The sequence below is a fragment of the Diceros bicornis genome, chromosome 14, assembly GCF_020826845.1.
Source record: "Diceros bicornis minor isolate mBicDic1 chromosome 14, mDicBic1.mat.cur, whole genome shotgun sequence".
In the NCBI taxonomy this organism is placed as follows: Eukaryota; Metazoa; Chordata; class Mammalia; order Perissodactyla; family Rhinocerotidae; genus Diceros; species Diceros bicornis.
The window spans coordinates 21651564-21677583 of NC_080753.1; the positions used below are offsets into that span (position 1 = coordinate 21651564).

Consider the following 26020-nt stretch of genomic DNA (forward strand, 5'->3'; position numbering starts at 1 on the left):
TGCTCATGAGCAGCCTCTGTGAGTGGATGCTGGGGCTCAGTTAACACCTGAAGAATTGACGGAGGGCTGGGTTCCTGCAAGGCCCTGGCCCCTGGCTCTGTCATGTTTTACTGTCCTGTTGTCCCCTCTGGGGGATCAGTGCTGGCCTGGAGCCCTTCCCATGTGGGTGGTTGAGGGCAGTGCTGACCCCCATACAAGGAGTTCTGAAGAGAGGCAGGAAGGCCTTGTCAAGGGTAGGGAGTGCTGAGGTGAGCAGGGGCCGAGGAGCAGGTGTGGAGGCCAGCCAGGTCTAGGAAGTGTCGGCAGGCAGTGAAGGGCAGAGTACTAGCCAGGAATTGGGCGTTCAGCCCTGTCACCTACCACAGCACCTCTCTGCCTGCCACAGTAGTCCTGGAACCATCTATCCTATGAGGATCTGAGGCTGAGTGTGCTGATAGCTGAGAGAACACTTTGTGAACTGCAGCTCCTCCCAGGTAAGAGATGATGTACTCGTGAGGCACGGTCCCTTACCCTTGACCTCCATCCCCGTGCCCACCAGTTCCAGGCAATGGTAGACCCACGGACAGGCCATTGGGCAGTAGCACACATGCTAGACATGCTCGTAAGACACAAAGAAAATGGGTCAGGGAGTTGGATGTGGCCTGGAAGAGTATCTAGAGCTGACAGGTGGGGCCCTACCCTATCTACAAGAACAGTTGCTCTGGCTGGGGAGCAGGAGGCCCAGAGAAGGGCCTGTACAGAATGCAGCCCATTGTCCTCACTGAAACAACTGTCACTCTCCCCAGACTCAGCTGACAGGACCCGAGGTGTGAGGTGTGAGGTGGGAGCCCTACCCACTCTGGCAAGGCCTCACAGGAACAGTCAGCTGCTGGGGCAGGACAGCTGCTCCCTGGACAGCGGGAGGGAGGGGAGTGCACCAAGGGGCTGGAGTAGGGGGTAAGGAAGGACATGCCTGGCATATTTGATGTGGGGAGGGAGAGCCGCAAAAACCGCAGGCCCAGGAATAAAACTAACAAAGGCTGAGCAAGACCCTAACGGAGAAAACAAACAAATGTTTACATAGGGACCAAAAGAAACCTAAATATATGGACAGATGTCCCAAGATAATGGTCAGGAAAGTATCATGTTATAAAGATGTTAGCTCTCCCCCAAATTAATCTATAAATTCAATGCCAATGCCATTCCAATTAACCCAACAGTGTTGGTTTTTTCCCTTTCTGGAATTGGGTAAACGATCATAAAATTTATATGGAAGGAAAAAGGACCAAGAAGAAGTAAAGAAGAAAAAGAAGAGAGGGTACCAAGTTGGCTCTACAGATACCAATCTGGTAACATGGGAATTAAAACAGTGTGGCAAGATGCAAGAATAGACACAGTGACTAAGGAACAGAACAGAGAGCTTGAAACAAACCCAAGAATATATGAGGCAGAGCGGGAATTTCTGGTCAGAGGAGAAGGGACATACAGGGTGAGAAGTGGGGCTGGGACAGTTGCCCATCCAGGAGGGAAAGAGAAGATTTGATCCTCAGGCACACCAACTACAAAAATAAATTCTAGTGGCATTAGAGACCTGAATGTGGAAATTAAAAGTATTAAATATAGAAGCTGATCTTAAAGAATTTGGGATAGTAGAGAATTATTTGTTTTATAGATTTTTACAAAATTCTTGTTATGGTAATTTTCAAAACCACACAAAAGTAGAGATAATAGTATAAAGAACCCCCATGTATCGATCACTCAGCTTTGATAATAATTTAAAAACTTTCAATTAACAAAAGACACTACAAGCAAAGTGAAAAAAGAAAGATTCGTGTCAATCATAAATAAAATACTTTCATAATCAGTAAGAAAAAAAAACAACAGAAAACAATAGGAAAATTAACAAAGGATATGAGCAGGTCATTTCCTGAAGAGGAAACATGATAAGCCTATAAATGTAAACAGTTACTTATCCATACCAGCATATGAGGAAGTGCAAATTATGTTTGGAAGAATTTTTGCAACCCTGAGAAGAGAAATTCATGGAGTACTGGAGGGAAAGTTCACTGGCACAGTCATTTTAGAGGGCAATTGGCAGTATCTGGTAAAGCTGGAAACCCACATTTTCCTGGAACCCAGCAATTCTGCTTCTAGATGTGACTCTAGAGAAATTCTCACAGATGCACCCAGGGAGACATGTATGAGGATGTCCATTCATGTTTTTTGTAATAACAAAAAAAATTGGAAACAACTTAAATGTCCCCCAATAGGAGAACAGAAAAGTAAACTCAATTATCAAATGGAATACTATACAGCAGATAAAATGAATGCACTCACTCTCATGTATCAATATGCATAAATATCAAAAACATGATGCTGAGTAAGAGAAAACCAAGTGGCAAAAGAATACGAGCCAAATTATACCATTTATGTAAAAATTTGAAACATGAGCAATGGTATATATTTTTGTGGATACATACCCATGTAGTAAAAGCAGAAACACAGGTGGGAATGACAGACAGGACTTCAGAAGAATGGCTCTCTCCGAGAGGAAATGACAGGGCTGGCCCGGTGGCGTAGTGATTAAGTGTGGGTGTTCAGCTTCCGAGGCCCGGGGTTTGCAGGTTCGGATCCCAGGCACGTACTGATGCACCGCTTGTCAAGCCATGCTGTGGCGGCGTCCTGTATAAAGTAGAGGAAGATGGGCACAGTTGTTAGCCCAGGGCCAGTCTTCCTCAGCAAAAAGTGGAGGATTGGCAACAGATGATAGCTCAGGACTAATCTTCCTCACGAAAAAATAAAAATAAAAAAAATAAAATAAACCACTAAGTTCAAAAAAAATATTTTTTAAAAAAAGAGGAAATGACGGTCCACACGTGGAGGGAGGGGACTGTAGCTGTGTCTGCAATGTAGTAATCCTTTAAAAAAATGAAGAAAGCTAAAGGAAATATGGCAATCTTGTTTAATCTATTTAATCTTGGTGGTGAATACATGGAAGTATTTAATACTCTTGTATTATTTGCCGTCCTCAGTATTTCATTATTATTCTGCATATCATTCATTTAATAGTGGAGCATGTGTTGGTCTCCCTAACCTCTTACCCTTTTTCTCTGGACCTCTCTCCCTCTCTTCCAAATTTTTGCCTCTCTTTCCCTCTCTGCCTTTCACAAGTTTCCGGCCCCCCAGAAGTAAAGGCAGTTAGGGAGCGAGGTGTTGGGAGGCAGGCCTCTTGTTTCTGGCTGGCCCTTGGGGGGCATCCCCCTTTCTGTCCTCAGTCTCTCTTTGGCTGTCCAGAGCTGGCCCCTTTCTGCCTCCCTCTCTTCTCCGGTGGGAGTTGGTACTTTGTGCAAGGGATGAGGCTGACATCAGGGGAGCGGGACTAGGACAGGCAAAGGAGGGAGGCCGGGGGTGACCTTGACATGCCACCTCCATGGCAGTCGAGGGGAGCACAGCCTGCTCCCTGAGCCACAGACCCAGAAGAACTGTGGGTGCCCACCAAACCTCTCCTTATCTCTCTTCTCCTGCCCCTTGTGAATCCAAGTGGAGACCCCCAGCCAGCCTGGCCTCTTCCCTCCCCTCCCTCCCTGCCCCCCCGTCTCTCTCGGTGAGGGAATTCTGAAAATATGAGGGAAGGGACTGGAAACCTCATCCTAAGGGTGCTTGGCAACCTGGAATGGTGGGTTTGGGAAATATACATCTGTCAATACCAGTGAAGCCAAGTCCATGTCAATTATGACAAAACAGGTGCTGTTAAACTTCTCTGTGTTTAATTCAACTGATGAGTATTTATTCTATTTGAATCTGATAATACAAATGTCAGAAAACAGAAAGTATGGGCATGGTCCTTTTTAAAGAACTACGTTTTGAACATGTCTCCATTCTTGTGATAGATAGCGGTTATCTACACAAAAATCTACCCACAGAATTACCGTTGGAGTCAGAATCATGCCGGGAGAGGGTGGTTGTGATTGGGTCACACAACCCAATTAACTAATTAACTGAAGAGGACAATTAATCAAAGAGGGCAGCTCTCAGACCACATCATACTAATAATATTATTTAACACAGAGGGAGTATGGGGTGGTGGTGAAGCCAATGGCTCTGGAGCTATGGGCCCAGGTTCGAGTCCCAGCTTCTCTACTGCCAGTGCAAAAACTTAGGCAAATAAGTCGTTAACTGCTCTGTGCCTCAGTTTACTTTTCTGTGAACTGGAGCTGATTTGTTAGGATGAAAGACATTAATACCGGTTAGAACAGTGCCTGGTACGGAAACCATGCTCAATGAATGGTAACATTCTCTTTTATAATGTATCCACACCTCATATTCATTTATCACATTGCCATTTACAAAGTACATGATTCGTTTGGTCCTTATAATTGTCCCGAGTGTTCTCTTCTTTAGACAGATGAATAAACAGGTTCAGAGAGGACCTCGGTGACAGTCAGAAGAGGGTGGTAGGAAGACGGTCGAGGTTGAGAAGTTTGCACATCAGACCCAGGAGGGTTCCAATTCCAGCAGGGCCACCTTGGCCCTACAGGAAGCATCCTTGATGGAGAGCTTCCAAGGTTCAAAGTGGGGAGCAGTCACATTGGCTGGAGGAGCCATTCATTTCCTTAGTCAACAAACCTATTTAGTGTTCATTCGTGCAGGCACTTGAAATACGTCAATGAAAAAGACAGTCCTGACCCCAGTATATGGTCAGTAGGGGACACAGAGGAGTAAACAGGAAATTACAATGCAGAAAGATAAATGCTCTGCCGGGAGAAGTCTTGGCACTGTGGGAGTCCAGGGCGCCCAGCCAGCATGGGGCCTGGGGTGCGTGCCTGTGGAACTTCTCAGAAGAGGCCTCCTGGAGGACAGAGCTTCTGAGCTGAGGCCTGAAGGAGAGACCAGGGAGGGGGGAGGGCCTCAGAGGGGGACTCAGGAGGAAAAGGAAGAGGTAAAGGGTGCCCTGGGGGCAGAGGATGGGCAGAATGTGACAGATAGTCGTGGGGAGGCCTACTGCAGGGAAGGGGACAGAGTCCAGGTGAGGAGGATCATGAGCAAAGACAGGAGGCCACGCAGAGGGGGCTCAATTCAGGGATGTTTGGTGTGTGCAGGGCGTGGGCCAGAAACCATGCTTGGGCAAGTCTTGGACATTCCTCTTGGCTGGTGTCACTAATAAAAAGAAAGCCAGGGTCTTTTGCAGGGATGGGCTGATGAACTCTGGTTTCTAACAAGGTGGTTCTGAAAACCAGATAAGACCTAGAATTTGACATCGCTGGCGGGAGTGTGGGCAGACGTTAAGCTTGGAAGCGGGGCAGGCAGCACAAATGTGGACGGGAGTCCAGGAGAGAGAGTGCGGCAGGTGTGGGGATGGGCAGGAGGGAAAGTTCCCATCCACGTCAGCACCTGGAATTCACCTGCCTTTGGGGACAGAATAAGCACAAGGAGAAATCCAAGTGGTAAGAAAGTGCAGTTATGGACTCCCCAAGGGACTGGGTAAATTTAAGAAATTTATTTTGTAAATAAATAAACACACAAACACACATAGGCATCAATAAACAGGAAATGGTTACCCTGGGAGATGGAATAAAAGGCTGGTGTTGGGTTTCTTCTGTGCGCTTTTCTGTATCTTCTATGTTCTGATGAGAATATGTACCCCCCGGAATCAGACAAAAGACACAATAAATGTTATTTACACGTAAGAGGAGTTTTCAGTATAGAGTCAAATGTCACCAAGCGGTCGTATGTCACCAGGAAGAGCAAGGAACTAGCGGGGCTTTGGAGTGTGGCTCTGAGAGGAGACAGGCGGCCTGAGGAAAGCAACCTGCTGGAGCCAAGGGGCAGGGTCCACACGGCAGGCGTTAAAAACCTAGTGAAAGACAAATGGCCAACAAAAGGATTGTTGGCAGCAAAAGGAATATTGGCAGCCCCTATGCAGACAAAGATCAAATCTTCCTAAAATATATATAGCTCCTAGAGTTTTATAAGGAAAAACACAAAAGCCCAGTATAAAAATGGACAAAGAATATGACACAGCTCACAGAAAACGAGATGCAAGCAAAACACGAATATTTGCTCAGCTTCACTTGCAATAAGAGAAATGCAACTTATAAGAACACTGAAAAACCATGTTTCATTTATCAGGTTAGCAATATGCGAAAGTTTCACCATACACCCTGCTGATGAGGCAGTGGGGAAATACTCACTCGCGTATATTGCTGGTGGGAGTATAAATTGGTACTTCCTTTGTGGAAGGAAATTTAATATTTATTCGAATTACTGATACATAAACTCTTTAGCTCAATATCCCACTTTCAGAAATTTATCCTACAGAAATATTTGCACTGAATAAAATGACATATGTATAGAGTTATTCATTGTAGCATTGTTTATAATAGTGAAAGACTGGAAACAACCCTCCAAAAAGAACTGACAAATAAATAAGACTTCACTACAGTGGAATACTATAGAGCTATAAAAAGTCATCAGGAAGCTCTCTATATACTAATAGAAGAGTATCTCCAAGGTATATATATATATATATTTTTTAATAATTTTATTTATTTATTTTTCCCCCCAAAGCCCCAGTAGATAGTTGTATGTCTTAGCTGCACATCCTTCTAGTTGCTGTATGTGGGACGTGGCCTCAATGTGGCTGGAGAAGCAGTGTGTCGGTGCGCGCCCGGGATCTGAACCCGGGCCGCCAGCAGCGGAGCGCGCGCACTTAACTGCTAAGCCACGGGGCCAGCCCTCCAAGGTATATATTTTAATTACTTTTTAAAACAAATTATTTATTTTAGAATAGTTTAAGATTTACAGAAAAATTGTGAAGACAGTACAGAGAATTTCTGTATACCCCACGCCCAATTTCTCCTATAATTAACATCTTACCTTAGAACAGTATGTCTGTTATGATTAAGGAATCAGTATTGATACATTGATGTTAACTAAAACCCATACTTTATTCAGATTTCCTTAATTTTTACCTAATTTCCCTTTCCCGTGCCAGGATCCCAAGCTCCTCTTGGCTGTGACAGTTTCTCAGACTTTTCTTGTTTTTGATGAGTTTGACAGTTTCGAGGAGTGCTGGTCACGCGTTTCGTAAGATATTCCTCAAATGGGATTTGTCTGATGTTTTTCTCATGATTAGACTGGGGTTTGGGGTTTTGGGGAAGGAAACCACAGAGGCAAAATGCCATTCTTGTCACATCATATCAAGGGTACATTCTTTTTTTTTTTTTTAATTTTATTCATTTTTTTCCCCCAATGCCCCAGTAGATAGTTGTATGTCACAGCTGCACATCCTTCTAGTTGCTGTATGTGGGACGCTGCCTCAGCATGGCCGGACAAGCTGTGCGTCAGTGCGCGCCCGGGATCCGAACCCCGGCCGCCAGCAGCGGAGCGCACGCACTCAACCGCTAAGCCACGGGGCCGGCCCTGAAGGGTACATTCTATCAATGTGACTTATGACTGTTGGTTGATCTTACTCACCTGCCTGAAGTAATGTTTACCGTGTTTCTCTACCATAAAGGCACTCTTTTCTCCCTCTTTCCATACGTGCTCTTTGGAAGGAAGTCACCGTGTGCTTCCTTAAGGGGTGGAGAATTATGCTCCACCTTTGATGTACTCCTCTTATTGTGTTTTTTGTTTTTGCTATTTTTTTGAGCGTTTCTTTACTTTCTGGCATTACAAGATGCTTCAGGCTCACCTTGTATATTTCCTGCCCCAGGTCTAGAATCAGCCTTTTCTCCAAGGAGCCCTGGTGCTATTGATTGGAGAATGGTATTAGAAGCCAAGTATGGGCGTTAGGTTTGCTGGTTGCTACTGGAGTGTTGTTGCTTTTCGGCCCCCTAAACAGACAGAGTTAGGAAATGCAGATGTGTGTATTAACCCTGTATATACACAGATCTGCCAATATATTTTATATAATTGTCTGTATCTACATTAAGCTAAACATGAATTCATGTTGAGATCTCCAAATCTAGTGTGTTACCACATGGCTCAATCTAGCCTCTTCCCCTTGTTTATCTGTAATCTTCCCAAGATATATATTTTTAAGTGAAAATGGGAGAGTGCAGACTGATGTGTATAATATGCTACCTTTTGTGCAAAGAGGGTGGAGAAATAAGAATATATGTCTGTATTTGCATAGAGAAAATCTAGAAAGATGTATAAGAATCTACTAAGAGAATTGAAAACATACATTTACACAAAAACTTGTACACAAATGTTCACAGCAGCATTATTCATAATAGTGGTAGCAATAGTTGCACAACAATGTGAATGTACTTAATGCCGCTGAACTGTACACTTAAGAATGGTTAAGATGGTAAATTTTGTAGTCTATTAAAAAACACCATTGTTTAATAATCAGAAAATTGCAGCTTTCTATTAGAGTAGGTTATCAAACACTTAATTATAACATTAAAGATAAAAGGAAGGAAAACATCAAAAATAAATATCATTTTAACCACAAACTCACAGCAGAACATGGAATAAGTTGTGACAACAATAACTTAGAAAGAGAAGAGGAAAGGGACAGAATCGGCTTAAACTAAGGATATAAGAGGCTATCAGAAAATGGACTATCTCATCTACGAGATTTTTTATACAAACCTCATGGTAACCACGAAAGAAATAATCAGAACAGAGACACAAATGAAAAAGAAAGAGAAAGCCATCATAGAGAACTACCAAACTGAATTGGTAGTCCAAAATACATGGGATGAGAAACAAGGGAAATACAGAAAAACCAGAAAACAAATGATAAAATGGCAGCATTAAGCCATCATATATCAATAATCACTCTAAATGTAAATGGATTGAATTCTCCAATCAAAAAACACAGAGTGGCTGGATGGATTAAAAAGCAAGACCCAACAATATGCTGCCTCCAGGAAACACATCTCAGCTCTAGAGACAAACACAGGCTCAGAGTGAAGGGATGGAAGATGATACTTCAAACTAATGGAAAACAAAAGAAAGCAGATGTTGCCATACTTATATCAGACAAAGTAGACTTCAAATTAAAACAGGAAATGAGAGACAAAGAGGGGCAGTGTATAATGATAAAAGGGACACTCTACCAAGAAGACATAACACTTATAAATATATATGCACCCAACACAGGAGCACCAAAGTACATAAAGCAACTATTAACAAAACTAAAAGGAGATATTAACAACAACACAACAATAGTAGGGGATCTTAACATCCCACTTACATCAATGGATAGACCATCCAGACAGAAAGTCAACAAGGAAATAGTGGATTTAAATGAAAAACTAGACCAGGTGGACTTAATAGATATATAGAGAACATTCCATCCACAAAACAGCAGAATACACATTCTTCTCAAGTGCACATGGAACATTTTCAAGGATAGACCATATGTAGGGGAACAAGGCAAGCCTCAGTAAATTTAAGAAGATTGAAATCATATCAAGCATCTTTTCTGACCCCAATGCTATGAAACTAGAAATCAACTACAAGAAAAATCTGGGAAAGTGAGAAATATGTGGAGATTAAAAAACATGCTACCGAACAACCAATGGATCATTGAAGAAATTAAAGACGGAATGAAAAATTATCTGGAGACAAATGAAAATGAAAATACACCATACCAACTCATATGGGATGCAGCAAAAGCAGTCCTGAGAGGAAAACTCATAGCAGTACAGGCCCACATTAACATACAGGAAAAAATCTCAAATAAGCAATCTTAAACTGCACCTAACAGAATTAGAAAAAGAAGAACAAACAAAGCCCAAAGTCAGCAGAAGGAGGGAAATAATAAAAATTAGAGCAGAAATAAATGAAATTGAAACTAGAAAAACAGTAGAAAGGATCAATGAAACAAAGAGCTGGTTTTTTGAGAAGATAAACAAAATTGATAAACCCTTAGCCAGACTCACTAAGAAGAAAAGAGAGAAGGCTCAAATAAACAAAATTAGAAATGAAAGAGGAGAAATTACAACGGAATTTCAATGGGAGAAAATACCATGGAAATACAAAGGATTATAAGAGAATATTATGAGAAACTATATGCCAACAAATTGGACAATCCAGAAGAAATGAATAAATTCTTAGACTCATACAACCTCCCAAAACTGAATTAAGAAGAGATAAAGAATCTGAAATAGACTAATCACAAGTAAAGAGATTAAAACAGTAATCAAAAACTTCCCAAAAAATAAAAGTCCAGGACCAGATGGCTTCTCTGGAGAATTCTACCAAACATTCAAAGATTTATTACCTATCCTTCTCAAACTATTCCAAAAAGTTGAAGAAGACGGAACATTTCCTAACGCATTTTACGAGGCCAACATTACCCTGATCCCCAAATCAGACAAGGACAACACAAAGAAGGAAAATTACAGGCCAGTATCGCTGATGAACATAAATGTAAAAAACACCATTTTTTAAAATACATAAAAAAAAGCTATTGTGTTCATTCTGCTTTACTATTTTCCAGACAGCATGTTTTCAGGCTCTTACAGACTGTTGCTTATAACTGCTGCATGATATTCCATGGTTTTTCTAGCATATTTTATTTATTTTTTTATTGAGATGTAATTGACATATAACATTGTATTAGCTTTAGGTGTACAACATAATGATTCGATATTTGTGTATATTGTGAAATGGTCACCACAGTAAGTCTAGTTAACATCCATCACTATACATAATTACAAAAATTTTTTTCTTGTGATATGAACGTTTAACATCTATACTCCTAGCAATTTTCAAATATACAATACAGTATTATTAACTATAGTCACCATGCTGTGCATTACATTCCCAGGACTTGCTTATCTTATAACTGGAAGTTTGTACCTTTTGACCCCCTCCTCCCATTTTGCCCACCCCCCATGCCCTCTGGCAACCACCAATCTGTTCTCTGTATCTATGAGTTCGGTATTTTTTTTGATATCCCACGTGTAAGTGAGATCATATAGTATTTGTCTTTCTCTGTCTGACTTATTTCACTTAGCATAATGCCCTCCAAGTCCATCACTGTTGTTGCCAATGGCAAGACTTCTGGCACATTTCAGACCCCGCTTTCTCAGAGACCAGAAGAGGAAGCAATGGAGGTATTCTGAGGGATGGGAGAAGTCGGGTTGAGACTGTTCCTCTGATGTGGCCTCGTGGTGGTGGAGTGGGTTCTGGGGGAAACTGGGCCGCAGCTGTGAGAATGGCAGTTAGTCATGGAGAGATGAAATCTAGATTGCCACGTGGCTTCAATTGAGGTCACCCAGCATGAGTGCAGGACGCCGGCGGCGTGGCCTAGTGCCCTTCGCAGCCCAGCGCTGTGAACAGAGGATGCTCCCCGCGCTGAGGACCAGAAAAGCAGAGTAGAAAGTGGGGTTACAGACCCTCGGGAGATCGCAAGGACACAGCGGGGATCGCCTCCCAGGGCATTAGGCTGGGGAAGGAGGCAGGCGAAGCTGAATTGGGATTGAGTCAGAAGGGGCTGGTGAAACAGTGAGGGGTGGAGTGTGCAGAGACAGGACTTGGTGGGCAAGAGCAGGGAGCAGCCAGGCCCGGCTGTGGCTGGGGGCACTTCTGTTTAAATTTGGATGTGGAGGAACGTGATACATGCCTGTTTGCATAAGTTTTGGATACATGTGTTAATTAGATATATTTATTAAATGTATGCTAATTCATTTCACTTCTCGAATATAGGACAGCCATGTGCTAAAACTCTGGGGGGCCCCACACATCATGATCTAGGTGAACGACGCCCCCTGTAGTTGTTCAGCACACAAACTGTGCACGGGGATCTGCTGGAATCTGAGTGTGATGATGATGACTTTACTGTCCACGGAATGCTTACTGCGCACCCAGCCCCAAGCACGCGGCTTCACCTTCGTTAGCTCAGTTGTCCGTACAACACCCCTCTGAGAGAGGCACTGTCACCCCTAATTGACAGGTGAGAAAAAGGAGACTCTGTTGGAGAAGTGAAATAACTTGCCCAAGGTCACCCAGCCAGAAGTTGGCAGCATCCCGCACTAGGGCAAAGAACAAGGAGTGGTGTCGGCATCTTGCTGGGCTCCCCAGGACCAAAAGGGACTGCTCGGGACCTCTCAAAAGCTCCAAGGACCTGCCAGTTTTTGGGCCTCCCCGAAGGACCCCTGTCCCGCTCCCACGGACCTTTACTCCACAGAGAGCAGCTCTGTGGAGGAAAGGTGGTGGGAGATGGCGGTGGAGGAATCTGTCTTTAAGAGGCTCCCTAAGAGAGCGTGACCTTCTCTCTCAGATGAGACTGCAGAGGGGAGAGGAAGGCAGAAGGGGGTGGCAGGGCCGGAAATGATTCCTCAGGAGGCTGTGAGGGTGGCGATGGGGGGCAGCTGCCTTGGTTTAGTCTTTGAAGTCACAAAGGCAGCAGGGGGAAGGGCTGGTGCAGAGGATCAGTCACCAGATCAAGGAAGACTGGAATCCCAGCCCCCCACTAAGCATAAAGCGGATGGGTGGGTTTAGTGCAAAGAGAAGGAAGCCTGTGAGCACTACTGTGGGAGGAAACGTGAAGATAGCGGCCCGGGAAGCTGAAGTGTACACAGACACAGGAAGGATTTAGGGTCATTTGGGGCTGACAATCCCTAATCTAAGGGAATTTGGAGGCTGTCTCTATCCAAGAGGCTGAAAGTTCACATGCACGGGCCCCAGTGTCCGGGCCAGAGAGACCGGAAGGGGAAGCCACAGAGAGATCTGGAAGGACAGAAGTGCAGTTGAGGGGCTGCTGCAGGTGGTCTCGGTCTTCTCAGGGCAACAGGAGGCTGGGGGCTGCGGGGAGGTGGCGGCTAGTGCAGAGACTCCAAGGTCGAGAACTGGTGGACCATGGGTCCCGCGGTCCTTCCTGTGAGGGCAGTCGTTAGGAAGGCAGCATTTTCTAACAATAGTAATAACTTGAATCTGATTGCCTTAAGGGCAGGAATGAACTCACCTGTTGCCACAGTCCTCCCCCTCCCAGCCTCACTCCCAGGAGGATCAGTTCATTTTTCTGATCTGCTGGCTCCTGCAGGTCTTGGATTTTCGACCTTTGAGACGCCTGCAATGCCACTTTTGGGGACCCCAGTTTGAGGGAGGAGACGAGAGAGGAGGCTCAGGGTCCCACGGGACCTTGGCTGGCCCTGGCTCAGCCCTCCCCTCGGATGCTGCTCCCCGGGTACTGTGCTTCAGTACGGGCCCTTCAGAGAGGGACCGTTGTGCATTTAGCATCCCTGGCCCTGCCCGTAAGTGCCAACAGCACCCTCTAGTTTTTGTGACGATCCCACATTTCGAAATGCTCCCCGGAGGTGGTATCACCCTGAGAGCTACTGGGGCCCCTCTTTGGTGCTGGGGAAGTGACTTCCACCCCCACCAGTCTTTTCCTGGCATAGAAACACAGAGACACAGAAGCCAATGGCATCTGCTGTTTATTATAATAATGCCCCCGAGTGAGGGAGGGAAGAGAGAGGCCATGCCGGGAGAGATGGTCAGCAGACAGGTGGGAGCAGGACAGAAAGCGTGGAGAACCTCCCCAGCCAGGAAACACTGGGGAAGTGTCACTTAATCTTTACTGAAATATACTCAGGGAGGGAGAGAGGCTGTAGGGTAAGTCCAGCCACCAGAAGCCTGGCTGGGGAAAGACATACTTTGAGCTAGGGGGGTGGGCATGGAGGTCTCGCTGCTGGAGTAAGCATGGCGCCTGGGGCCCAGTCCATTTGCAGAGATTGCAGCGCTGAGAGCAGCGAGGAGTACCCCGCCCCCTGGCTAGACACCCCCGCGAGCTGGTGGCAGTGGTGGTGGGGAACCAGGCTCCTGCAGCTCTATCCCCACATGGTTATCTGCAGCCACTGTGGGGAGAGAAGCAGCAGGTCCGAGGATGGGAGAGGTGGTGGTGGGCAGGATGCCTGGGGAGACCAGAGGGCGAGCCACGGGTGGGGGTGCTGCCAGAAGATGCCTTCCACGTACCTCATTCAGGTTCAAGCGAATATGGCCAGTATTCTTGGGGTCCATGGTTAGAAAGTATGCTGTTTGTGGGGTAGACAAGGGGAGAGTGATTGAGGGCTGAGTCGGTGGTCTGAAAGACCCACTCCCAACTTGGGCGGATGTCAGAAAGGGTGTAAGAACGTGTTCCTGCTGCTCCCCAGCGAACCCCCAGCCCAGCAGGGAATTAATGATAACAACTACAGCCTTGCTGCGAGCCAGGCCCAGTCCTGCGTGCTCTCCATATACTAGCTCGTTTCATCTGTGCCCGATCCTACGAGGGTGGTACATTATTATCCACATTTTATAGATGAGGGAACAGAGGCACAGAGAGACCAAGTGACTTGCTCAAGGCACAGAGCCAGCCCGTGGTGGAGCTGGAATTTGAACCCAGATCATCTGCGGCCTATAAGGAGGAGTGGTTCTGCACCAGCGCCCCTCAGGTGGGTGTGTGGGGGAAGGCCGGTGGTCCCCGGGCCCAGGATAAGGAGTGGGCAGGTGCCTGACTCACTGAACATAGCCTTCAGCTTCAGGAAACAGCTGATGAAACTGTCAAAATCCACGATCATGTCCTCATTTGCATACCTGGCCACCAGCACCTGTGTCACCTTGTTACTCAGCTTGATGCCTGGGAGAGAGAGGAGTGTGGGGGGGCAAGGGTCCATCCCTCTGGCCAGTGCCTGCTCCCTCTCTGCCCCCAAACCCTCTCCCGACCCCTGGCCACCTGCTTTTTCAATGGCCAAGCGCATCTCATAGGAGTTCAGGGTGCCTGAGTGGTCCTCATCACACTCTCGGAAGATGTCCTGAAGGGACAGACAGATGTATAGGGCCGTGAGCAGCGCATGGTGGTGGAAAAAATGAAATACTTCAGTACAAGTACTTGCCCAAGACCCCAGGGGCTCTCTCCCCTGGGCCACCCCCTGAGCTCCCAATATTCCTATCGTCTAGGGACTGTAGGGTTAATTCCAGGCCTAGCGAGGGGCCTCCAGCACCCTGCCCAGGGCTCTCCGAATGCATCCTTTATGCTGGCTGAAACCTGGACTATACTGATTATTATGTGTTTTGACTAGCTGATACATTGACAATTCAACAGGTCCTGTCCGGTTGTGTGTGTGTGTGTGTCTAGTCAGGGGCTCCAGTTCTAGCTTCCTCCTTACTAGTCCACGTCCCTCTTATATTAATTTTAAAATTTTAATTAATTAATTACATTGAGGTAGAATTGGCATACAGCATATATTAGTTTCAGGTGTACAACACAACGATTTGATATCTGTATATATTCCATCCCTCTTGAGGACGTCCATTTCTCACCCCCATAAACTGCCCCCTTCAGTGCCCTTTACCGTCCATTTCTTGATTTTTTTCCACAGGATCTGGAACTCCAGGAGCCCCAGCTTGCCAGAGCCATCTTTCTGGGGAGTGGTCAAGGATATCAGAGAAGGGAATGAAGAGGGCATTTTGCAGGCGGGAAAGCTCACCAAGGGGGGGTGCCAAGACCAGGGGTTCCTGTATGGTAACTATGTTAACTATGGTAAGAGCCAGAAGAACTGGCATCTTTTGCTAACCCAGAGCCTGATCCCCATCAGGACGGAGGGCATGGCTGGCCAGAGAGGTGCCCACCTCAGGGCCAGGCTCGGGGCAAAGGAGGGGGCAGGGGCGGGAGAGCACTGGACAGGACCGCGTGCTGGACAGGAAGATACATCCATGAGGTTGACCATACAGCGGCACACGTCCAGGCCGAAGCCCTTGGTCTTGAGGTTTGTGACTGTGAGGGAGGAAGGGGCAGGAAGAAGAGACGGGGTGAGCGGGGTGGTGTGGAGGACGCAGGGAGTGGCAAGGTGAGGCATGAGCTGTGGGGGAGGGGTTGTGAGTGGTGGGGATAGAAGACTCACGTTTGGAGGCCACTTTGTTGAGCAGCTTTTGTAGCTGGTACACACCTATCTCCTTGCCCTAGGAAGAGGGACTGTAAACCCCTACTCCGGCCCCTTCAGCCCCCAGCCCTCAGCCTCTCACCTCTCCTCCTGCCACTATCTCAAACAAATGTACAAAGTCCTGGTTTACATCGTTCTCAGAGACGTTCTCCTGGAAAGAGAGGAGTAGGAAAGGGACCCAGTCCAGAAAGTTCCTTTATACCTCCAGATTCTTCCTCCAGTTCCCCGACCCCATAGCCTCTCCTTACCTCTTGGAGCAGCTCAGCATAGTTGGCTTCATCCAGCTCCCTGGGCAAAAGGGAATGAAGGCTGGGGGGTTACCAGGGGTCAGGGATTTCAGTGGGGTGGTCGGGGGGAGGTCATGTCATCTGAAGCAATGTGGAACAGGCTCCATGGGATCTGGGTTCTAGTTCTCTCTGCTACTAACTGGGACTTCCCCTCCTCGTGCCTCAGTTTACTTGACTGTAAAATAGGATCAGAGTGGGGGAGGACCAGAGGACTGCTCCCTGCAGCTCTTGGGCAGGCGGCCCTGGAGCAGCGAGGTTGGAGCCCTCACCAGGACTTGCTGTGCTTCTCTGTGAAGACCCGAAGCAGGAAGTCGGCGTCCCTGTGCGGCTCAAAGGTGGAGGGAATGATGATGTACTGCCCCGGCGGCAGCTGGAGATGGCTGCTCACCTCCCGTGAGTTGGTGAAGATCTCTGAGAAGCCAAGCTCCTGATACTTCATGAAGAAGTCCTTCTTCAAGTGGATATCCTGGATGTTCTGAAACTGTATGTGCCCTACAGGTGGGTACAGGGCTGGCATGGCAGGGCAGGGCAGAGCGACAGGGACCCCCAAGGTGAAGCCTGGCTGGGCAGGGTTCGAGGGAGGCACCACCACCAAGTGACCGGGCCTGGACTCCGCCCAACTGGCAGGTAACCCCAGTGTGTTTCTTTCTCCCCTGACTCCCACCCAGGTCCCCAAGGGCTGGAATCCTAACCCAGCCGGCCCCAGAGCCCTCCACCGAATTCTACCCTTGCCCATCCACATGCAGGCAGAGGTGGGGTGGGTGCCTGCCCAGGATCAAGCCCCATGTCATCTTCTATACCTCCTTTGGGACCTGGGAAGGGAAGAGAGAGGAGGGTCAGATCCCCAGGATGGTGAACGGGCTGAGGCCTGCGGAAGTCAGGTGGGATATGTACGTCTGTGTGAGTTAGGGGAGTGTTAAGGGCATTGGGACACTGGTGGCGGAGTGGGACATGGCCTCTGACAGCTAAAAGTCCTAGCGTTAATAATCTCTCAGCTTTGGATAGCAAAGTACAGTTTACACAAAGTTTTGCCAGGGAGAGATTTTTCCCACTGCAGGACAGGAAACAGAATCGCCAAGAGGTGAGCTAACATGCCCGACTTCACACTGCTGAAAAGTGAAAGTGCTGGGCTGAAAATCTCAAAGAGCGGTTTCCTGGACATGAGCATTTTCCATGGAACACTCATATCATGCAGGAAGCTAGTAGGCGATTACTGAGATTGAGGGTTGAGCATAAATAAGTTTATAAAAATGTGAATTAACCCAAGATAGATGGGTTGCTCTCTTGCAGGGTGGGGGTAGAGAATGTAGCCTTTCCCGGAAGGGAAGGACCCGCATCTATCCTTGGAAATGTCTCGAGGCATGTCTGGTGTCTGTTAACCTGGTGGACTCCCAGCCTGGGGGAGCGCAAGTGTCTGTTTTTGTTCACTCTTGAACCACGGAGACTGGACTGGGGCCTGGCATACAGTAGGTGCTCCATAAGTGCTTGTTGCATATATAAGTGAAGGAACAAGTGGCCGTTTCCAGGATTTTGCAATGCGTGGTTTGGGAAACACTTGGCTGCCAGAGTCCATGCTCTTGGTGGGGCACCTGCGGGGAGGCTCAGGGGGCTTGTGGAGAAGTCTGGGGGCGTCTGGGAATCAGGACACAGGCTCTGCGGCTGACCCTTGGATGTGTGACCTTGGGCAAGTGACCTCTCCTCTCTGGCTCTCAATTTCCTTCCTTTTCATAAAAGGCGTTACTGTTTCTAAGGCCTTTGGAACAATGCGTATCACAAAGGAAGTGCTACTTAAATGTTTTAGATGTAAAATCTGTGAAAAGGAAACTGCCGGCCCTGCCTCAAGAGCACAAGACACCGCTCAGGAGAGCCAGGGCTGTGGCGCCTGTTGGTGTGTCCTTCTCCGGATGGGCAGGGGCCCCGCGGAAGGAAGGGCTTGAAGGGGTGAGGCCAGGGGAGGGAGCGGGAGTGGCTGGGGGACCAGCTGGGGTGCCCACCGTGTAGATGACAAAGCCGATGGTCTGCAGCTGGGCTCCCAGGGGCCGCGCCTGCCTCCAGTTCTTCTGCATCAGGGCCACCAGGCAGGTGCAGACGACTTCATTATCCTCCGTGTCGTCATCCCCCTCGGGGAGAGAGATCTTAAACTGGGGGTTGGTCCAGAATGTGTCTGTGGAGGAAGCAGTTCAGGATGGCTCTGCCCTTCCCGAGGTGGACCGGCCTCCCAGCCACATGCCTGGCTCCTCAGCAGGGCCCGGTGGGATCTGATGGGCCCCTGACTCCTGTGACCCTGGGCCCCTAGGCCCCGTTGTGTGGTGAGTCAGTGGCCCATCACTCGTTCCCTGCCCCCTGAATCCCCTCACCCACCCAGGTGGTTCCTGCAGCCCCCCGCAGTGCTGCCCCTCCGCCAGCTGCCCTCGTAGAAGGTGGTGTGCCAACTGCTATCGTGGTCCCCAGAGAGCAGGTCAGGCATCAAGTTGCAGATCTCCAGGAGCGTGAAGTTGTCCAGGAAATCTTGGTAGGACATCCTGTGGTGGAGGGCGGTGCTAGAGCCCATCAGAGGCACACCCACACCGATAGTGCCCCCCTCCCCAGCCCTGGAGCCTCCCCACCCAAGGCACAGGTGGGCCAGTGGCGGAGGAGATGAGGGGACGGGGCATGGGGGCAGGAGAAGGAAGTCCGCCCCAAGCTGCACTGACCAGAACTCCCCGTCCTCCTTCCTGTGTAGCAGCTGTGTCTGGATGTCTGGGGCCACCTCTTCCCACTCCCTGGCACTGGAGCAGAGACAGGCAGTGGAGCGGGACGGGAGGGCGCCAGGAGGCACCTCATTCCTCCCAGAGGACCTGCCTCACCCCTGAATGCCTGCCTACTGGGGGTCCTGAGTTAGATGGAGAATCCAGAGGGGAGGGGCTGGCCCTGGGGCGCAGGCTGTCCTTCCACACTGGACACAAGTTAGTCCCTCTGTGGCACGGCCTTGGTCTTGGGGCCTGCTGTGTGCTCTGCCCCTCACCCCAGGGTGCTAGTCAGGGGCACCTACTTGTCACTCCAGGCTCCATTCCACTCAATCCGGCCCCAGGGATTCCGGACCCGAATCAATGTTTCCATCTTGCCTCTGTACAAGACCTGGGTGGGGAGTGGGTCAAGGTCAGGGGCATAGGGGCAGGAGTAAGTCTTCTTCCTTCTCATGCCCCTCAGGGTAGGGTGCAGCTGTCAGACTCACATCCTGAAGGCCAGTCACTGAGTAAGCGTGTCCTCTCACCAGCATCCTCTGGGTCAAGGATTCCAAGTCACTATTGCTGGTGATCTATACCACAGAGAGGAAGGAGAGGAATTCAGGATCTGGTCAGAGGGACCTGGAACCTGAAGAGAGGCGTGATCTCTCGGAGTTCATTTTTTAAAATTAAACTTCGTATTTTCAAATAATTGTAGATTCACATGCAGTTTTAAGAAGTAATAGAGGGAGAGCCCATGCACCCCACATCCTGTTTCCTCCGGTACAATATCAAAACCAGGATGTTGATGTTGATGCAATTCGTCAATCTTAGACAGCTTTCCCCATTTTTACTCATACCCATTTGTGTGTGTTCTACCCAATTTTTATTTATTTATTTTAAATTTTTTGTTTATTGCAGTAACATTGGTTTATAACATTGTAAAAATTTCAGGTGTACATCATTATACTTCTATTTCTGCATAGATTACATCATGTTCACCACCAAAATACTAATTACAACCCATGTTCTACGCAATTTTATCATGTGTGTTTGTGTATCCACCACCACAGACACCATGCAGAACATTCCATCACCGCGATCATCCCTCTTCTTGCCCTTTTATAACCACACTACCTCTTCTTACTACCCACTTCCCTAACCTCTGACAACCACGAATCTGTTCTCCATTTTTTTAATTTTGTCTTTTCAAGACTGTCAGATAAACGGAAACATACAGTATGGAACCTTTTGGGACTGGCTTTTTTCATTCAGCATAATTCGCTTGAGGTTCATCCAAGTTGGTGCATGTTTCAATAGCTCATTTCCTTTTATTGCTGAGTAGTATCCCACGGTACGCATGCACCACAGTTTAACTATGCAGCTGTTGAAGGACGTCTAGATTGTTTGCAGTTTCTGGCTATTATGAACAAAGCTGCTATGACATTGGTGTACAGGCTTTTGTGTGGACATAAGTCTTCATTTCTCTGGGAATAATGCCCGAGAGTGCACTTGCTGGGTCATACGGTAGCACCCTCGGTTCATTTACTTATTTGAACAAATATTTTTTGGGCATCTATTGCATGCCAAGCGCCGTCCTAAGTCCCAGGATACAGCAGTGAATGAGACAAATAAGGTTCCTGCCCTCATGGAATGTGGAAACTGTCTGGAGGAGACAGGCTATGAATAAATACATAAATAAGGAAGACAATTTCAGATTGTGACAAATGTTGGGGAAAAATCAAAACAAAGTAGAGAGTAAATGGGGGTGGGAGCAGCTAATTTAGATTGGGAGGCAGGGAAGACTAGCCTGAGGAAGGGGTATATGAACTGAAAAGTGAATGAAAAGGAGCTCGCCATGCAGGTATCTGGGGAAAGAACCTTCTAGGTGAAAGCAACAGCAGGTGCAAAGGCCCTGAGGCAGGACCACGCATGGCTTACTTCGATGGAGCAGCCCATGAGGGAGGATCGCTCTATGGCCTTCCTAAGTGTCCTCAGCAGGTTCTGAGGGGGCCTCTGGAGTTGGAGGCTCTGGGTCACGCCCCCTGTGAAGTCTTCAAAGCCTTCCACTGTGTTGCCCCCTGTCAGTGCTTCATAGGACCCGTTCAGCCTGTGGGCACAGAAAGGGCACTGTTTGGGCTGTGGAATGGAGATGTGGCCTTGGACATCAGAGGGTGCGGTGAAGGAAGGGAGGGATGCCCCGCCGTCCCCCTGCCTCTTCCCTTGATTCCAGCTGCCCTTACAGCTGCCAACTGTCAGGGCAGGCTTGGAGGCAAGCCCAACTCCTTGGCTCAGGGCACTCACTTGGCGTACGCCTTCTCCAGCAGGGCGCTCCAGAACTCAGCGTGCTCTGCTGAGTGCACGAACACCAGCTTGCCATTCTTTGTGGGCAGCCGGTCATCCACCACCACATCCACCCATTGCCCAAACTGCCAGATCTGTGGGCAGCAAGGTGGACCTCAGCGGAGCGTGGGGCATCTGTCTGCCCCAGGCGCCCCCTCCAAGCACATCACATGCAGGCATTCTCAGACACACACACACACACACGCACACGCACGCACACGCACGCACACACTCCTTCCACGAGAACTCTGTTACAAAAGCGCCTCCTCGTGGCCAGGTTCAGTGACCCACCAGTGTCAGAGAGGCCACTCCCCAGAATGGCTGAATAGGGAGTGGAAGACGTTGAAAAGCCTGGACCTCGTCCCAGCCTCCTCTCCAGGTTCTGCCGCGGCCTCAAGGGGGACCCCACCCACCTTTTGACCCTGACTGGATTTTAGGATGTCTGAGGTCTGAAAAACTCCTGTGATTCTCAGAAATATTTTATGGCATGGGGAATTTGTCCACATGTTGCTAAATTTAAAGAGCAGCTTACAAAAATTATGTGACAGAGATTCCCAATGTCGTATATACACACATGCGTGTGCACACGCGCACACACACACACGTACACCACACAGAGCAGCTCTGGCTTTCAAATTGCCCTTCACCTGAAAATGGAAGATGCCAGCATAGTTTCTCTTGAAGCTCTGCCCCTTGGGTACCACGCGGTCCAGCAGTTTGGGGTACGTGGTAAGGGAGCCGATGGCAGCCAGCAGCCAGCAGTCCCCTGGAAAGACAGGCAGGGGCTACCCCCTTAAGCACACCCATGTGTGTGTGGGTCCCAGAATCCAAGCCCTAGAGGAGCAAGAACCGGCTCTGTGGCCCCCTCCCCGACGGAGAAGCCCCTCCCTTGCCGGCCCTCCCACTAAGCAGTGTTCAGGAAGGAAGCAAGTAGAAAGAGACAGCGCAGAAGGGACAGGCTCTGGGGAGTGAGCTCTCTACCTTTTCTTTTAGGTGAGGGATTCACAAATTGAACCAGATGCTTTTGTTTCGGGATTTGACGGGGAGGTATTTTTGGCCTTGGCCTTGCTCCTCACTCTGGGACCTGCTTTCCTTGGGAGAGAGCCAGTGGTCTCCCATCCCCTTGAACAAACCCAGTCAGCTTCCCTCATGGCCCCCACCTCTGTGATTACACTGTGTAGACATCAAGACGTTTCTCCCTGATGTCATCCACATAATATTGGAGACCCAAGGGGCTCAGTCTGTACCCCGACTGGGTCCTTGAGGCTAGGCGTTGATAGGGCACAGGGGCAGTATCCCTGGCCTGAGGTCATCTGTTCCCATCTCTCCTGGGGATCTCAGACCTCACTGGGTGGGGCCGTGGGGCAGGGTGGTGTGCTGTGTGAGTGCCCCACCCAGGCTGAGGCTGAGGGCACTGGGAAAGCTTCTGTGATAACCAACGGCCTCCTGGCTGCCTGAGGTACCCTTGGGGCAAGGCAGAGGGTGGGAAAGCAAGGTTAAGGACATTCCAATCCTCCGTCGCCAAAAGGGTGCCTAGGGAGAAGCCACTTTTCTCCTCTTGCAGCCCAGCGAGCCTCAGCGGCAGACGTGGGGCCTGAGGTCCTCTTGGCCTCTGCCCTGCCCATACCCTGACCTTTTCTCTAGGACAGAACTCAGCCCCAGAGGAAGCCCACCCTGTCCTTATCCCTAAAGATGCAGTGAGGGGTTTGGAGGAAACATGGAAGAGGACCAGGCTTAGGGAGGAAGATATCTCTCGGGGCTTCCATGGGAGCCTGTGGGAAAGCGGGCTGAGGGGGCCCAAGGCTCCTTTACTTGGTGCCCCAGACTGAGGAAGTTCTGGCACCTGCAGTGGCTTTACAATAGGTCCACAAGTTCTTTGACAATCCTCCTCCCAAGACGGGGAGCCTAATTCTCCTCCCCTTGAGTGTGGGCCAGATTCCATGCTTGCTTCTAACAGATAGCATGTGTCAAGGTTACTGTGTGTGTGTGTGTGTGTGTGTGTGTGTTCTCCTGAGACGAGGTGGGAAAAGGCATTGTGGCTCCCTCCTTGCTCTCGATCTTGGGTCACCCTCTCTGGGGGAAGCCAGCGACCGTGCTATGTGGACACTTGAGTGGTCCTACGGAGAAGCCTAAGTGGCAAGGAGCTGAGGCCTCCTGCCGTGTGAGTGCACCATCCTGGCGGAGGATCCTCCAGCTCCCGTCAAACCTTCAGGTGCCGGCAGCCCTGACTGACATGTTGGCTGCAGCCTCAGGAGAGACCCTGAGCCAGACCCACCTGCTATGCAGCTTCCGGAGTGCTGCCCCACCGAAACTGTGGGATGATGGATATTTGTTGTTGCTCTAAGTCCCCAAGTCTTGGGGTAATTTATTGTTAGCAATGGACAACTAATATACCACCCCAGCCTACCCCAGACCCAGATTGCAGCAGAGAGGGGTGGAATCTGGATTAGGGGACAAGTCCCTCCATCTCCTCAGAAGGGGAGGGGCAGGGCAGCAGGAGAGGCTGTCTGAACCCAGGGGTCCCAGTTCCCCAGCCTCTAAAGACACTCTGGCCCTCCCGCCCCCTCAGCCCTCTTCCCCAGGTCACCCCTCCCTTAGGCGAGACCATCTTTCCTGCTCCGCACTCACCGAGCACCCCCTGGCAGATGTCTGTCGCACTGACCCCATCCACGATGAACTGAGGATTGCTCGTGATTTGCTGCAGTGAAGGAACAAAGGTTTCAGGGAGCCCAGGACACCCCTCCCAACCTCCTCCCACTTTTCCCGGGGAATGATGCCCACCTCCAAGTTCTAGGGGAAATCATGGATGCGGGGGAGGGAGGGTACAGGACTGGCTTGGCATCGTTGTGGGTTGTGATAGCAAAGACCGATGAGTGACTTTCCCAAGGGTTATCTGGGAGGTTCTGATTAAGTGTGTCTAGAACCGTCCCCGGCCCTAATGAGGAGCCTAGTGCCAGGGCCAGGATATGGTGGTGGGGGACTGGAGATTATCAAAGTGACTGGGGCGATACCACAGCCCCCCCCATGAGTCCATGCCTCCCCTCCCAGTGCCCACACTGGGCCGCTGCCAGCAGATGTCCTGCACATTTCTGGAGTTGGGGCCCAGTTCCTTGAAGCCAAGCGAACTGGGTTCGGCGGGGAACAAGGGGTCCTCGAACAGCTCTCCCTTCCTCAGACAGACTGCTCGCAGCTCCCCAAAGCTCTGGTTACTGTAGTTCCGGGCCTTGTGGTGCTGGCCCACGCCCTTGGCCTTGAGCCGGCTCTGGCTTATGCGAGCTGCCATTCCCTTGTCGGTGAAAACGTCCTCCGCTTAATAGTAAAAGGACAAATAACCCAATTAAAAAATGGACGGAGGATCTGAATAGATACTTTTCTGAAGAAGATATACGAATGACCAGTAATCACATGGAAAAATGCTCAACATCATTAGTCACCAGATGAATGCGAATCAAGGCCACAATGAGACACCACTTCACACCCACTAGGATGGCTGTCATCAAAAACACTGATAATAACAAGTGTTGTAGAGAAATTGGAGCCCTCATACACTGCTGGTGGGCACATAAAGGGGTGCAACCACTTTGGAAAACAGTCTGGCAGTTCCCCAAACAATTAAAAACAGAATTACCATAAGATCCATCAATTCCACCTCTAGGTATATACCCAAGAGAAATGAAAATATATGTCCACACAAAAACTTGTCTACAAATCTTCAGAGCAGCATTATTCACAGTAGCCAAAAAGTGGGGAAAAAACCCAAATGTCCATCAGCTGATGTGTGGACAAATAAAATGAGGAATATTCATACAACGGAATATAATTCAACAACAAAAGGAATGAAGTCCTGATCCTGCTACAACATGGATGAACCTTGAAAACACTATGCTAAGTGGAGAAGGCAGTCACGTATTGTATGATTCCAATTACATAAAATGCCCCAAATAGGCCAGTCTATATAGAGACAGGAAGTAGGTTAGTGGTTGCCTAGGGTTTAGCAGGATGGGGGGATTGGAAGCTGATAGCTAAAGGATACGGGGTTTCTTCTGGGGGATAATGAAAATGTTCTGAAAATGTTCTAAAATTGCTTGTGGTGATGGTTGCACAACTTGGTGGATGTACTAAAATCCACAAATCATACACTTTAAGTGGGTGAATTGTATGGTATGTGAATCATATCCTGGTACAGCTGCTAAAAAAATGACCTCCAGATCGTGCAAACAGACACTGCCTTTTGGGGAAAGTGGGAATGTGGAATGTAGAGGGCAGGAGGGCAGCGGGGACGGGGCTGCTCATGGGGAGAGTCCAGTTAGGGGATGGCCTGGGGGGGTGAGGAGGCTGAGGCTCTGAGACGACAGATCCTGATAAACCTTGAGCCAGCTGGGCAGCTGGGACCCAGGGTGCCCTGCCCACACCTCCTCCCCCAGAGAGACTGCAACTTTCTTACATCCCTTCCTGAGTATCCGTCCACCTGTGCACATGGGACTGACTCCAGTGGTGGCCCTGGGAGTGGGGAGCGTGGAGGAGGAGGAAGAGGAGGTGAGACCACAGAGCCACATGAACTCTGAGTCTCCAGTCCTACCCACACATGCCCGGGGGCCTGTCCTCCCTCAATACCCCCACATTCTCAGCTGGCTCTGGAAGAAGGAAGAGCTCAGGAGGAGGGGAGGAAGGATGTGGTCTAAGTTCAACAGAGCCCAGTTGGGGCCCGGGTGTGGGAGGAATCCAGAGTGAGGGAAAGAAGGGGGCAGCGACAGATGGGGGGAGACGGGTTCCGGGCTGTCCAGAGGGGAGACCGGATTGAGCCCACGGAGGGCTGAGCTCC

At 49.1% G+C, this 26020-nt stretch overlaps 1 protein-coding gene across 1 annotated transcript; it reads right to left on the bottom strand.

Moving 5' to 3' along the window:
• Positions 1-13772: 13772 nt before the first annotated feature.
• CAPN11 (calpain 11) lies at positions 13773-25800 on the bottom strand. Its single transcript, XM_058553949.1, has 22 exons — positions 25780-25800; positions 24254-24508; positions 23827-23896; positions 21846-21964; positions 21160-21293; positions 20797-20965; positions 19365-19448; positions 19182-19267; positions 18844-18918; positions 18512-18672; positions 18145-18314; positions 16951-16962; positions 16420-16631; positions 16112-16151; positions 15946-16014; positions 15825-15882; positions 15633-15697; positions 15276-15344; positions 14657-14735; positions 14444-14560; positions 13918-13976; positions 13773-13799 (listed from the first exon to the last, which is right to left on the bottom strand). Exons 1-22 carry the CDS (start codon positions 25783-25785, stop codon positions 13773-13775), a joined length of 2136 nt encoding a protein of 711 aa, XP_058409932.1. The 5' UTR covers positions 25786-25800.
• Between the last annotated feature and the right edge of the window lie 220 nt (positions 25801-26020).